Genomic DNA, 16093 nt, shown 5'->3' with positions numbered 1-16093 from the left:
CTGGATTTGACTGTAAATTCACATGAACATTTTTTAAATCATGTTATTTTGTACACAATAATAAAAAAAAAATGTTTGTAGTGTGAGTGTGTATTTGTAATAAATTTTTTCTGAAGTATTCTTGATTTCAGTGCTGCAGAAATGGGCATATTGCTAACTTTTAATGACTACTATGAATAAGAGCATGTTATATGAAATTTAGGGGAATAGCATCTCTCTTTGGATAATACCAAAGTTTTTTTTTCGAAATTGACATTGGAATACTTAACTACACGGAATTATTCCAAAATTTCGGTTTCCAGGAGTGTGAAATGAGCTTGTTTACAAATACGGAATTCAGATTTATATACGTAAAAAATCCAAACATCAAAAAGGAAAGGAAGGAGTATATTGCAAACTTTAATGAATATCACGAGAAATACCGTATTTTTATAACTAAATAGGCCGTTTATAATTTTAGCAGAAGTATCTCTTTGGCTACTAATAGATGAATAAATCTAATTGAAAAAAAATTCCAATTAAGGTTGGAAGAAAATGTACACAAATTATGGAAATATAAAATTTAGATTTACGTAAAAAAATTACGTCTAAAACAGTGTTCCCCAAAGTGGGCGATGAAAGCAACGGCTGTAACATAGGATCCTATGGGTTCGCTTGAGTTGGGGGGGGGGGGCGATGAGAGAAAAATTCTGTAGATGGGACACCACAAAAAAAGTTTGGGAAACTATGGTCTAAAAGAAGAAAAAATTAACTAGATTAACTCGTGAGCTAACACTCCTGTAAAGGGTGTTTCTAGCAATACCATAAACCAGACTCTGCCTTCGGATGGGTGACGTCACAAACGGTCCTGAGGCTTTGTATATAGGAGGTAGTGGCACAACTCACTAGGTAGTAAATCACCCATAGATGGTGATCAACCTGAGTTGTGCTCGGTTTGAAATGAAAGAAAAAAGTAACAATGTGGCTCAACACATGCCTATCTGTTGTCAGCCTTTCACACTTTTCAAATAAGGCATTTGAGGTTCAACATAGATAACATTGGAATCCTTACAAGTCATCCTGACTGCACAAATGAGTTTTTTTTAAAGAATTCATTAGCCATATCTTAGTGTTTCTATATGGCTACATGGGCATCATGATGGACTTCCATTGGAAAGGCCAGTACAATTCCATTGTACTTTACTGCAATCCACTTTTATTTTACTGTATACTTGTAGAACTAGCCAAGATGAATCAAACAGTTCCCTCATATAACTAGATAGCATATAGAGAGCAGTTGACTTGAATGTAGTACCATAAGCCCAAAATGGCAGTACAAACATTACTCTTGTTGTAGATAGAGGCAAGCATTTATGGGTGAGTCATGAGCAGTCCAGGGTAACCTCGTTTAATGAATTCAGAATATAGTAACTATATCAACGATTAAATAATCTAGCATATTCTAATAAAATCCACGAGGTATTTTAAATTCTATAAAAGTGAAATTAGCACAGACCTAGGTGTATTCTTGTCCAAGCTGGAAAACAAGTCCTGTTTAACTTTAAGATTTTCTACTATGGCTTCGATAACAATATCAGCACTTTTAGAAGCTTCAATGGCATTGGTTTTCAATGAGAGACGTTCCAAAGTTTCTTTGATGTATTTCGTAGAGTCCTGTAAAGATGAATAACTTTTCTATTAAAAGAAATGATGTTCTAATAAAAAGCAGATATAAGGATAAAAAAACTAATATTATATCATAATAAATAATCAAGAGTAAAACATTTTAAACAGATATGCCAAATTCTTTTAGCCATTAAGTAGGAATTTTACCAGATCACCCTTGCAAACTTCATTTCTTTTAATTAAACCACCCAACCTGAAGATTACTGATTATTTTATGATATAGGCCAACAGTAAAAGTCCAATATAACCCCCAGAGCAGAATATGCCAAAAACTGTGGCATACATTGCAGAACAATCTCAGGGAGGATTTTAAAGGAAAGAACTCTTCTGCATAGAAAACTAAGTAGGAGTACACAACTTCCAGCCCGCAGGCCAAGTGCAGCCACCAAGGGGTTCCATCTGGTCCACGAAAGACATTCTGGTAGAAAAGTATCAATACACGCAAACATTATAAATGCTTATTTATCAATTTTATGCCTCTGGACATAAAAAACTGAAATTAGGTTCTAATGGGATATATCACATTGTTAAAGAATTGTCAAAGTCAAGTTGCCATTACAGCAAAAAAAAAAAAAAAATTATCAAAATCAATTACAGCTAAAAAAACTCAAAATCACGTGATATCGCCAATTACAGCAAAAATAATTGTCAAAAGTCCCAAAGCAGAATGTACCAAAAACTGAGATGTACGTTGCAGAACAATCTCAGGGAGATCTTAAGAAAATTAGAAAAAAGAAGTCTTCTGTGTAGAAAACTTTGTTATGGAAATTTTTACTGTAGAACAAACTTTGTCACCCCGTCACGCTGCAGAGCAATGCAAAACATTCTGTTTCAGGGAACATAACTTATACAGCTTATAACAATGTCACAATTTAAAGTAATTCACAAAGAAAGCACTGTCAGCAAGCTAATGTTAAAGATACAAAAACTATGCAATAAATTATGAGTTACAAAATTAGGAGCATTTTTGTTGAACCATCAATAATTCTTTTCCCCTTTTTTCAAGAGTTGCAATAAGGATTAACTATCACCACTATAACCCCACACAGTATTTGTAATTTTTTTTTTTTAACTTCTAACAGTGGGTAGACAGAAAATAAAAAAATTTTAACCTTTTCCTATTCATAGTGTTTCTCAGTTTACAAACAATACAGGTGATACTCCTGTTTCAGACTTTTGCCATCTATAGTGATTCTATGATCACTGTTATGCTTTACTGCCAGGCTTTATTTTATTGAACCTTACAATTGAAAGTTGTTTTCAAATGATAAGATAAATCAAAGTGATGCAATAATGCTAATTTAGAGGAAAGATATTAAGTTCCTTCTTCAGTAGCTAAAAAAGACAGAATGGAAGAAAATGGCAAAAACCCCAATACAGTAAGGGCTATTTTTTGTTCAGGATGCAGAGTCGAAAAAATAAATCTAAAAATCTTTTTCAACTCATACATAAATATTACTCCCATCAAAAGATGTTTATTAACTAGCAGATTTTTATGTGTGTTATATTTAAAAATAAAAAAAATTTTACATTTTTGTTTTATAACAGTATAATGCAGGAACATGTTCTAACCCCAAAGCAGAATGTTTTGTGATGTTCTGCAACGAGCCCTCAGCTGACTGAAAATGTTCTGCATAAAAAATTTGCATATACATAATAGCGTTTTTCTACACTTTTCTTAAAATTCTTCCAGATTGTTCTGCAACAGCACTGGCTGTTCTGCGAAGTATGTCACACATTTCGGCATATTCTGCTTTGGGGGTTATAACCAAGATATTTTGAATTTTTTTCTTTCCTTTTTCAATCATTTTTAAGCAATAAGCGGCATACATAGGAGAACATTAGCATACGTTAATGGGTTTTTAACCCCAACCCACCCTCAGCTGAGATTAACAAGCATTTTTGCAGTAAAAACGAAACCCTCCCCCGAAATAAAAAAGTTGAACCTCCTGAGAAAATTCTGCACATGCTCTATAGAGCATTTTATATATATATATATATATATATATATATATATATTACATAATTTATTTTATTTTTTCTAAAGACAAAAAAAAAGGTGCATGTGTAGTCAACTTCTACTGAACTGCACATGGACATATTAGTTATAGTTTATAGGCTCACCCATCACATGCATCTGGCTTCACAGGAGAAAAACAATCATTGCTGCAAGGAGTGCCAAGATTAATGTCATAGAATTTTAGTTTTTTATTATTATTTTTTTAAATATTAGTTTTAGAACTTTTCCTTGGCAAAAGAAATACCTCTGGTCGATCCACAAACTGCTTTTTGGCAATTCTTTCTAAACTTTTCTTAATGCTTCCTTCTGCTTTTCTTAGAACTTCGTCAGAAACATCAACAAGATTCACGTTATGACCAGTTTGAGCAGCTACCTGTAAAGAATAAGTCAAAAATGTGTTCAGATGAAAAATCTCCACAAAATAATTGAGTAAAACTTGTATTTAAACCTGGGTGTGAACTTGTGTTTGGCTTGTGGCCAATTTTTTTTTTCCCGTGAAAATTTCAATTTTTTTTCACACTGTTTTGTGACTCTTCAACTGTCGTTCTAACAAAATCAACCAAATCGGCTGCTGTGACCTTTTGCTCTATTACAAGGAGAATTGCCACAATGCGCATATCTCTCGCCTGTGTGCCAACTCACTCAAAATGTCTAAGAGAAAGAGACTTTCAGATAATGTAAAACTTGCAGGTAATGTTGATAAAGGAATGAGGAAGAAAGATATGGCAGCAGCGAGTATGGTATAGCAGCAAGCAGTGTGTCACCAATTAAAAAAAAATCATTCAGCATGAAAGCAGTAAAATGAGTGTGAACAGAAAAAGATTTAACAATGTTCATGTGAAGACATCGAAGCCCGTTTTAAAATGAATAAAACTGATTACATACAAAAATGCACCTCTCCCCAGTCTAATGATCCACCAAAAAGCTATCGATTTTGCTCAGGAATTAAGACACTCAAATTTTCAAGCTAGCGGTGAATGGCTCGATAAATTTAAAAATAGACATGAAATATTGTGTGTTTCTGAAGAGGTGTGCAAAACTGGAAAAAAAAGATGTAAATTTTTTAGACATAATGGTGTAATGCCGATGAAACAATTGCTTTTTAAATGTATATAGAATAAAACTTGAACATTTAAAGGCAAGTGCTTTGAAGGTAATAGTAGCGAATAAAGTAACTGTTTTGTTATGTGCAAATATGACTGGTGAAGAAAAATTAAATCATTAGTAATTGGTGAAAGTTTAAATTTTCAAAGGACAAAAACTTTTGAAGTGGACTATCATTTCAATAAATGTTCATGGATGACCACAATTTTTAGAGTAGCTGTCAAAATGAACAATTAGAAAAACAGTGTCTCAGAATTGTGTGTAGACAACTGTCCTGCGCATCCACCAGACTGTGTTTCAAAATACAAATTGAAGAACATAAAGGCTCTTTTTTTCCAAGCCAATACAACTTTAAAACTTCAGCTATTGGACCAAGATAAAAAAATCTTAGTTCATCATTAAAAAAGAATTGTATAAAAAAAGTTATTTTTGACTTGGAGAGCAGCCAGTGCATAGGCAACTGTAATACAGTGATACCTTCGACTTTTGTAGATAATCTGTCCAAAAACAAACGATGAAATCTGAAACCAACAAAAATGAGCCAATTATTTTCATATGAATCAATGTAAATCTATTTAATTCATTCTATATACTCCAAAATAATACCAAAAAACACATTTTATACGGAATAAATATAGTGTTTAATACTAAAAACAAGAAATTAATATAAAATGAATATAAAAGACAACGTAAAGAATAAATGACCATTTAACATGACATCTACATTTTTATGCACTTCAAACACTTCATTCATCCACTTCCCAACTTCCTTCAAACACTTCATCAGTCTCTACTCCGCAACAACTCCCAGTCAGTTCATCATCTTAAGGGTTGTCGAGTGGCCCATGCCAGAGCCATGCCAGTCCTCTTCTGCATTGATCGTAGGAACCTGAACGTGACCTGTCCTCTTCCCCGCTGCCCGAACACATCGGCGACTCTACTCCTACCGGATGTTGTTCCTTGTATTCACATTGCCAACTGAAACCTGCTTCTCACTTTTTTTACTTTGTGTAGTTTTGAAACTTTACATGTATATATGTATATGTGTGTGTATATATATGCTTTGTATACTCCCTTTGTGCGACCACAAAAATGTCACACTCTTTTTTCCTCTATAATTACTCACGGACTAGAAAGTGCATAATGTTTCCCCTAGCCGTTTGCGCTTTACAAATAATTTGTAACTGGATTGTGTTTTTTTTAAAATCTATTTTCATGTAAAAATTGTGTATTGTATGATACTTTGAATGCAATGGACTACCATGTGTACTCTTCTCCTAGTCACTACATTTGTATCCATTCCGCATTTTTTTTTTCCAGTATGTCATGTATTTTTACACTATTCAGTACTATCAGGTGTAATTTCATGTATAGCCAATTTTGCAAGCATACATTTCTTTTCTCCTGTCCTTGTTTTAAACTGTACATGTATTTTTCGATACTTTGGTCCCCCAAAGCAGAATGTGCCAAAATCGGCGACGTACAATTAGCACTACTGCAGAACAATTTGGAAGAATTTGAGGAAAAAGTGAAAAAAAAACACTATTACATGTATGGAAATTTTTACCGCAGAACATTTCCAGTCAGGAGGGATCGTCGCAGAACAGTGCTAAACATTCTGCTTTGGGGCTTTGGTCCTATCACATTCAAAGATATATTGTATTTTTCTCTAAAACTCCTTCAAAATATTCTTGATGTATTCACATTGTTAACAAACCCGTTTCTCACTTTTCTTCTTTGTGTAATTTTGGGACCCTTCGCATACATGTATTCCGTCCTGTAACTGTGCATCATGCGACCATTGTATTCACACCCCACACATTCTATTATTCTGATGAACTGGGTAGTGTGTGTGACGCTTCCCCGGCTGTTTGTGTGTTCATATAGTTTGTAAGTGGATTGTTTTTTCATATATTTTCAAGAAGTGGTATAGTGTTGGATATTTGCGGACCTGCGTGTGGATTCTTCCCCTGGCCACTGATTTTCTGTTCCTTCCACGGGTTGCATCTCGGTGTAGTTTTTTTTGTATAGTATATATATATATATATATATATATATGTGTCACACACTTTTTCCTCTTTTCCGGTGGTGCCAGGTGTAATTCCATGCATACCCAATTTTGTAAGCAATGTAAATTTTTTTCCCTTGCTTTTAACTGTATGCGTGTATTTTTTGATACAACACTTTGATTTTTCACAACTTTTTGACTCTTCCTGCCCCTATCATACTCTTTTTACCCCGGCGGTGACCCATCGGTTAGAAATTCTTCGGAATATTGACTGAATCGTCGTTTCAGTTAGTAAGGATGTTGTTCCTGCTGAATCATTCCCCGGACTAAACACTTCTTCTGCCATCCCTGGAGGAGCTACAGTCTTCACCGGAATTCCCCAGCAACTGATCCGCATCATAGTGAAACTAAATGTCTCACATGAAGGTGCTAAAAAGTGTTAAATGTTCTTCCCATTGATAGCTTGTATACCAGGTTTTGAGTATAGCCATTGAGTGGTCATAGTGACGAACTCTCATCGCGAGGGCCTCAGTTCAAACCCCACCGTCGCAACAGTGGTGGTCGGCTGAAGTTGGTCTTCTGTGGTTCCCAACTTTGAAGTGCGAATGCAAGCTGATCTCCCTGTTAAAAAGTCTCGCCACAGAGAGCAACAGGCCTACAACAGTAAAATATTTAATCATTACACTTCACTCATAGTTTTAAAAATAGGAGGCAGATGGCAGCAGTATAACAAGCATTACACAGAAACAAGCTTCACGTGAGGTTCACAACACTGACACGCACGTTCCAATATGTACTGATTCGTTAGAAGTTCTGCAGAGGAATATGGAAAAGGTGAATGTATGGTGTAGTAGTAGGTTTTGAGTATAATCCAGTGATCTTAATATTTTGTCCAATGCACCCGCCCCCCCCTAAAAATCTAAGAATATGATTTTTTTTTCTTTTCACTAAAAGCATCATGATTTAAATTCTAATCTTTGCGGTGGTGACTCATTGTGTTTTGATGTTTGACTCTGTCTATTTGATATTGGTAATTGTTCGATAAAGGTCATGGTAAATGCAAACCTGAGTGAAATTGGTACCCTCCCTCCTATCTTCACGGTCTACCCCGCGAGTTAATTTCAACTTAAAAGGTGATTAGTAGTGAATTTAATTTTAATCCACAAATCAACATAACAATTGATCCAAATTAATAACAACTGTTTGCAGGGCCGGAACTAGAAGAGCTAGGGGAACTGCCCTGGGGCGGCAAAATTTAGGGGGTGGTAGCGAGAACAAAGAACATTGTTACAAAATTATTAAATTTTAATGTTGTGGGGGGGGGGGTGGAAAAAACCCTAGTTATAGCCCTGACTATTCGACATCTTCTATTGCTTGTGATCTTTGTTTCGTTAGCACATTCATGCCTTTCGCTATGTTAGCCTCCTTTATTGCTTCCTTTTTTGTCACAATGGAACTTATTATGGATGCCAACTTCCCATACATGAAGCCAATTTTAGCGATCTTAATGTCACTTTCGTATTTTTCAGTGATTTCCTTCTTCAACTTGATTGTGTTCCTGGCCGCCTTTTTCGAGGAGCTGCTGGCTCTGAAAACTTTCTTTGGTCCCATGGAATTGTTTGGCTAGATGCGCTGGGTGATGCTCATACAACAAGAAACAACGGCACACTGAGCAGGAGAACAAAAATTATTAGTAAGGTCACATGGGCTGCTGATGAAAACAGAGACAAATTTTTGGAAATCTACGAAAACCAAAACCGACGATAACCGAGATATTACTGTATCAACTTAAGAATCTTGATATCAGAGATGACAAAAGTGTGATGTAACTACATTAACTACATCTACTATGAGGAACTGTTTTGTTAAAGCCAGTTTCAAAAAAGTGATGTTAAATATGATGAATCCAAGTGGTTTGCAGATTTGAAAGAAAAATGGAAGCATCTTAAAGATAAGCTGTTGAAGAAGGTATAGAGCTGTCTAATTTTCTCTACGTTGATGAAGAGGATGGGATCGCTGAATATCCTACGGAGCATGACACATTGCAAAGTGTTAGGAAATGTAATGAGGACAGTGCAGTGAGTGATGAAGTTGATAATGAAGAGGTTATTAAAAAACCTTCACAAGAAGAAATTCTAACAGCATTTGATACAATACGAATAGAATTACAGTTTCAAGGAAATGCTATATACAATATGTTTCAATCTTTACAAAAGTATGAAATTTTTTATGAAAAATGCATTCTTGATAACAAACCTGTAAAAAGGAGGATTACAGACGTTTTACAGTTTTGGATATGTGTTTAAGTCAAAAAGTAGACAGGTAAATTTGTCTTTGTTTTTTAGCATTTTTATAACTTCCTTTACAAATTTCTATTCAACAAATTTTCTTCATAACAAAGTTTTTAAGTGGAACAATGAGACTTAGACATTAAATAGAGACTCAACATGGGCAGAGATATGGGGGAGGCAGCGCCAATGACAGAGCCTACTGATCTAATGTATAAGCAAAAATATGAATTATCATTATCATGCCCCCACAGGCGTTCATGTCTATCTTGCCTATGAGACCCGACACAGTATAACATTATTAGTTTTTCTAAGATAGTGGAAACTGTTATGAATTGATCATTACCTGTGCTATACCAGAGCCCATTAATCCACTTCCAATTACTGTAACATTTTTCAATGCTAATTGCGCCATGGCAGCTGAGGATGAAAAAGCTCTTGCCCCTATAACGTGGAATAGAAACATTTTTTACCTGAAAAAGAAAAGTCGAATTTTTTAACACAGAAAACTAACTTTCTTGATGACGATTTCAGAACAGACCATGGTCAGTGCAACATATTTATTATATGTTGCACTGACATTATAGACCCCAAAATATTTCATAAATAAAATATTTTAATTACTACTACTAAGTACAAATACAAGGCCACAACAGGCAAAATGCCCAATGAGGTGAATGGCATACATGCACCACATAAACATTCCTCAGAGGAATTTCTGATGCAGTGGTTTTCAACCTTTTTTGACTCACTGAGCCCTTTTTTAATATATAATTTCTAAGGCTGAGTCTCTTGGGCCTTTTTTGTTTATTCATCAAATTTACCTATTTTATTTTCCTCGAGCATCTGGGAAGTGCACACAGGCATCGGTTGAGAACTGCTGCTCTAATGTATTGGTGCATGTCGCAGGACAATTGAGGTTTATTGGAATCATCATACGTGACTGTTGAAATATCTGACTAGGGAGACAAGATTTCAATGTTATGAAATGTCTAGCCAATCAAATACTTTACTAAAATTCGGGGTATTGGCATCTCTGGAGAAGTATAACATATTGCTTCTAGTAGAAAGGAAGATTTCCGATCGAACTTGATCGATAGTAAATTGTTGTATGGTGATATGATCAGAGTTGGTGTGCAGTAAAGTTGCATTAGTAGTCTATTGCTATAGAGGGAATTTACTAGTTTTGCCCTTGAAAGAGGTGAGCTATGTCTGTGAATTATGTTTTGTGAAACCCAGCACTTCACATGTGTTGTTCACGTTACGTATTTGTAAATACACACTTAAATTCTGTGCTCAGATGGCAAAATGTTATGTCACTTTTTTCAAATATCACAATGGCAAATTTGTAAGTAATATTTTCCCAAGATGTGATATTGTGGCTTTTTGATTTATTACAATTTGCCTCTGTTGTTTCTTCATAAACTGAAAGACAAAATTTTCCACCTTCCAAAATTTTAACAAATGAGTCTCTGGAATGAAAACAACACAATTTTTTGGGAAAAGTGATTATAACATCTTGCCATCTGAGCACAGAATTGATTTATAAGTGAAGTACAGATGACTGGGTACCAAGCGAAGGTGATTGGAAAGAAAAGTCACATTCCTCTGTGGGGAATCGAACCACCAACCTTGCACTTTCCGGGCACATGTACTTTTGTTCTATGTCACCATCTGGAAGCTAATTTCGTTACGAGCTGCTGCTGAGTTAGGAGGCTGTTTATTGCGCAGTCCCATTCAGCCAGAGGGACACAGTGTACTTATAAGAAAAAAATGTCTGTCCTCTGTAGTTTAATGGTAGACCACACACCCAGAAAGTGCAAGGTTGGTGGTTTGATTCCCTCACAGAAGAAAGTGACTTTTCTTTCGAATAAGCTTCACTTGGTATCCAGTCATCTGTGCAATTAGAGGAGAAGTTAGTTTCGTTCTTTGATTTATGGGATTTGCTGTAGGATGTGAAGACCTACGGATTAGCCATAGAAAGCCTGTTAAAGAGGTTTCAATCATTGTATATTAGCTAAATGGTAAAACGTCTCCAGTTTTTTCTGCTTGAAATAAAAACATTGTTTCTGAAATACATATAAATGAACAGTGGTAAATGTTTCTTTCAAGTACAAAATCTTATTAAAATTTCAGTAAAATGATTAGTTTTTAAAGGGCTATTTTTACTAACCAATAAAATACAAATTTGGCATGTATTTGCAGCATTTATAACCCTTCAGCTCACATGATTATCTGCACAAGGGGTCCCCACGGCAGGATTTTCCCCCAGGCTACTTTCACGTAAATTTAGAGAAAAAATTTTTTATTATTCATCCGATAACCCTATTATCATCACATATGGGGGTCTGTCTAGACTTTTTTCCGGTTTTTGTGAAAATTTTCCTTATTTTTATGAAAAGGATCATTAAATTTTGTGAAAAATAAGTAATTTTGTGGGAAGTGAAATAATCTAGTTAAATCTATCACAAAACAAATGAAATGCAAAATTTATGGATTCATTAATTTTTATTTTGTGAAGGGTCCATTTTTCAGGTCCAGAATTTTGTAAAGGTTTTTACATCCGGAATTTGATGGAGGGTCCGAAAACATACCCAAATTTTGGCTGGACAAATCCCCGCCTAAATGTTCCCCCTCCAAGATCTATATCCAATAATCTTATCAGTAAAAAATGTATAATACTATCTATAGCTGTAACAATAGATTTTCTCATTCATGAATAAATTTAAAAGAACATCATGGCTCCCCCACAGAGATGGGGAAAACAAGGCTTCAGCTTGGGATTACCATGATTTTTTGTTTTTTCCATGACATAAATTAACTATAGCAGGGCTCCATGGAAAATCTGGGTTGGGACCCACCAAAAATTCCAGCCTAGGGGGCCCTGGTCAACACCCACTAGAAAACAAGGCCTCTACACGGTAACCCAAAACTAGTTGTGATGTATCATAGTTAGGCCAAAGAATTAAATGGAATGGTTGCCATCAGCCTACATGGATGAACCATTGGTTATTCGGAAAAACGCGCCAGGTGATAAAACGCTATTTTTCTTCAATGCATATAAGCACGCTGTTTTCTCGCTAACAAAGCACGTTGTTTGGCTTCTAATTTGTATCTTCCACGTTATTGCCAGACGTGTGAAAATGAAGCTCTTAAAATCATTCTTTTTCATTCATTTCTGTGGATTTCAACAACTAAAAAAATTGAACAATCATGCCATATAAATGCTGTGCACCATATTGTCGGGGAAACTATGTTATAGGTCCCAAAGTATCAGTATTTTCATTCTTGGAGAATGCCATGTTGAGGAAGCGTTGGCTTTCAGCCATTCCAAGAAAACACTTCGTTCAGACAGAGAATCACAAGGTAAGTGCATAACTAAAATTATTTTTGAATATTGGAATTACGTAATTGCCAGATTTTAGAAACAAATAATATAGGGCCTATATTGCATACTGTAGAATTTTCTTTTGTCGGGGAAACTATGTTATAGGTCCCAAAATATCAGTATTTTCATTCTTGGAGAATGCCATGTTGAGGAAGCGTTGGCTTTCAGCCATTCCAAGAAAACACTTCGTTCAGACAGAGAATCACAAGGTAAGTGCATAACTAAAATTATTTTTGAATATTGGAATTACGTAATTGCCAGATTTTAGAAACAAATAATATATATTGCATACTGTAGAATTTTCTTTTTTATTCCCGAAATTTGATACACGTAACTGAAGCTAAAAATATTGATTTGAATAATAAATTTACTAATGAACATTTGCTAACAAAAAATTTCTGATTTAAATCAGACTAATATTTGAAGCAATTTTGAATATGATTTTTTTTTAACATGTGTGATGTAATACAAGTAAAGGGAAGATTGGTTCATATTATTTACACATTAATTAATATTTGAACAAATGTAATGGAGTTTTTTTTTCGGGGGGGGGGGGGGAATGGGAGGGCGAGATAAACAGCTGGTAGAATTTGATGTCATTGGTATGATAAATGAGATTTTTAATAGTTTTTTTTTAAGCAAGATCTTCAGAGCTTAATATTGCCTATAATTTAAAAACTGGGAACTATAACTGTTATAAAAAATATTTAATACCCGCTAATACAAATACCACAACAGACAAAATGTCCAACGAGGTGGCTGACAAAAGCTGCCCTTATAAAAAATATGGATGTTTAATATATATTCCACAAATGCAGCAACCCTATACGAGCAATCAAAAACCAATAATTATGATAAATATAAATATACTGCCCATAAAAAATTATGGTTGTCTCATTTTTTATTATGTATAGCTTCTTGATTAATCCCCATATGTTTATCATATTTCTTTTTAAATGCAAGAATTGTATTATAATTCATGACCCCGAAGGTAAGCTATTCCATTTATTCACAACCTTATTAGAGAAAAATGCCCTGCAAAGTTAGCATTTTCGATTCGACTCAAAATTTAGGAAAAAGAAAATATTGAATTTTTTTTCAAAAAATTTGATTTTTTGGAGCAAACAATTTTTGTCAACGTTGACTATAGTGCTTGATTATCTCCTTGATTATCCTGATGATCCTCATCAGGCATATTTAGCTTATGATTTAATTGATATTTTAATGAATCCTTGTAAATCAGTAGATTGCCAAGTAAAATCCTATTTTTCTTACTCAGGTTTGTGAATTACATTTCAGAACAGAAAATTACAAACTTTTACAAAGATATAAAGGAATTTGATGGTTTGTGCGATACAACTGTTTATGAAATATATCATTTTTTAATAAAGTATATATAATTTTGTAAATGAAGTTTAATGAAAGTTATCTTGTTCTCCTTTACTGTTATAAGAATCATTTTATTAGCTTTTGAATATTAAAATTCTTGCTTGTATGTAATGAAAAAAATTTGAAGAAAATTTTAAAATTATTGCTTAAATTGTTTGAGAATGAAGACGGTGTTTAAAGCAGATAATGTTCCCAATTTGTAAAATATTAATTTAAAAAAAAACTTCCACTTTCTGTTGATTTTTTTTTCTCTGTAGGTGTGTGATATGAAACTTGATTGAGAAAATTTCATTTCAGTTATAAATTTATTTTCCTAACACCATTTTCAAGGAGAAAAAGGATAATTTTTTTCTGTGGCTTCATTTTATTTTCAATGGTTCTATGAACCTAGACAAGTTAGAGAATTTTTTGATCTGGGGTATTTTTTTTGTGAATTTTTGGGGAGGGGTGTGCCAACACCCATTGCCTCCACTGAAAAGAAATAAAGTCGAATTCAGTTGTAACGAACTGCAAGAGACCAAATCATACATGATAGGGGGGAGGGAGGCGAGTAAAATAACAAAATATAAATATATATATAAATCTCAATTCAGCTAGTAAAACGTTAAGGCAGAAATATTTCATAGCACCAATTTTACTCGCGGAATAATAAATGAGTACGCTACATATATCAAGTCGATTCCACAGTGCATAGCGCAAGCAGTCACCTCTTGAAAATCCGCCAGTAGGTGTTGCCCTGGTCAAGTATGTGGGAGCCATGCTATAGTGAATTTATGCATGAGAATCGTCTTGGGCCCTAGGGGTTGAGCCATGTCACCTCCACCCTTATGGCCTACATCCTGCAGCAGGGCCACAGACTGGAATCTTTGTGGGGCCCATGCACTAAACAGGAGCCCTTGAAAAGAGTCTGGCCTAAGGCCTGTCAAAATTCCAGTCTGTGGCCCAGCCGCAGGATGTAGGCCACAAGTGTGGGGCTGACAGGTCTTCAGCCCTGAGGCCTCGGGACAAACATCTTTTTTTTGTTATTCATGATATAAATCAACAAGGATCAATAATCACAAACAATAAACAAAGAAGGGTCCATCAAAAATCCCACCTGGTGGGGGAGGAGGCTGCGAAGCTATGAAGAATATTAATGTGGGGAAGATAATAAGCAAAAGAGAACAATATTTCATTGTTTTGTCGGCACACCCCTATAAGTCGATTTATCGTCCAGGAAAAATTTTCGTTGATAAGGAAGTTAATGATTAAAAGAATATATAGATTTTGTATAAACTAAAACATGTCATGAGAAGAAATGAGACGGAAAAATTCGCGTAAACAATTAAACAACACATATTATTTTAAAATAACTCACTTCTATAATAATCAAAACGCAATAAAAATTGTGACTATCTTTCAAGCAAAGCCAAAGCTATATAAATCTCGAGCCGCTTTGGGCAAAGCTGTATAAACAGCACTGAGCTAAAAGTAGCTTTCCTTATAGCTCAGTGATAATGTGTAAAGATCTCGAGCCGCTTTGCTTTCAGGTAAAAAAACAGAAATAAACAATTTTATCTTACAGTGATTTCTCGTATATCCTACGATTACTATGACAGTTTTGTGAATATTCTCTTAACTTTTCGATTTTTTTTTAAATTTTGGTTTTTTTTTGTTGTAATTAGCGTGAGAAAACGTTGTTTTGGAAAGTACATTTTGTGACGGAAGTTTTTGCGTTAAGATTTTCAAATCGTACAATTAAGGTGCACGCCAAGTTGGCGAATCCTTAGACAAATTTGACAACTTTTGATACTAATCGTCAAAGCCGAATAAAGAATAAATAAATCTTGAGCCGCTTTGCTAATCCTACTTCCACAAAAATTACAGCCATGGAAACCCTAATTGATAAGGAAAGGGTCCATTATGAGAAAATTCATCAGTGCATTTTCATTTCATCATCAGAAACATAAAAACAGAAAAATCAGTTGCAGAATGCAATTATTAAAGCAGCAAACAATTATTAATAATGACAACAATTTACTGATCAGCGCCCCCCCCCCGCTTCCTGGCGATATTATTACCGTTCAAAAAAAATTAATATGTACAATACGAATAGAAGAACGAGTGATCAATAAGAATTCCAGCGGATTGTTTTTGTGGGTTAATTTTCCATAAGCGTGGTCAGCGCTAACCTGGCGACTTTTTTTCATGCCAAAATTAGCAACCCTGATAGCATCAACATTTGTTAGTTT

General features: G+C 34.6%; 1 protein-coding gene across 1 annotated transcript in view; it reads right to left on the bottom strand.

Moving 5' to 3' along the window:
* Positions 1-15579, bottom strand: part of LOC149069363 (hydroxyacyl-coenzyme A dehydrogenase, mitochondrial-like) — a 40941-nt gene extending 25362 nt beyond the window's left edge. The window contains exons 1-4 of the mRNA XM_089249386.1: positions 15220-15579; positions 9432-9558; positions 3930-4058; positions 1496-1653 (exon numbers count right to left, since the gene is read on the bottom strand). Of these exons, the coding sequence (XP_089105512.1) occupies positions 1496-1653; positions 3930-4058; positions 9432-9551 (407 nt within the window). The 5' untranslated portion in view covers positions 9552-9558; positions 15220-15579. The remainder of the gene's footprint in view (positions 1-1495; positions 1654-3929; positions 4059-9431; positions 9559-15219) is intronic.
* Between the last annotated feature and the right edge of the window lie 514 nt (positions 15580-16093).

This window comes from Pholcus phalangioides, unplaced genomic scaffold (genome assembly GCF_987345545.1).
Source record: "Pholcus phalangioides strain wild (caught in Gottingen) unplaced genomic scaffold, Ppha-v1.0 ptg000022l_1, whole genome shotgun sequence".
Lineage (NCBI taxonomy): Eukaryota > Metazoa > Arthropoda > Arachnida > Araneae > Pholcidae > Pholcus > Pholcus phalangioides.
Note: the sequence above shows the minus strand (reverse complement) of the source record. Positions and strands in the feature narration are given on the sequence as shown.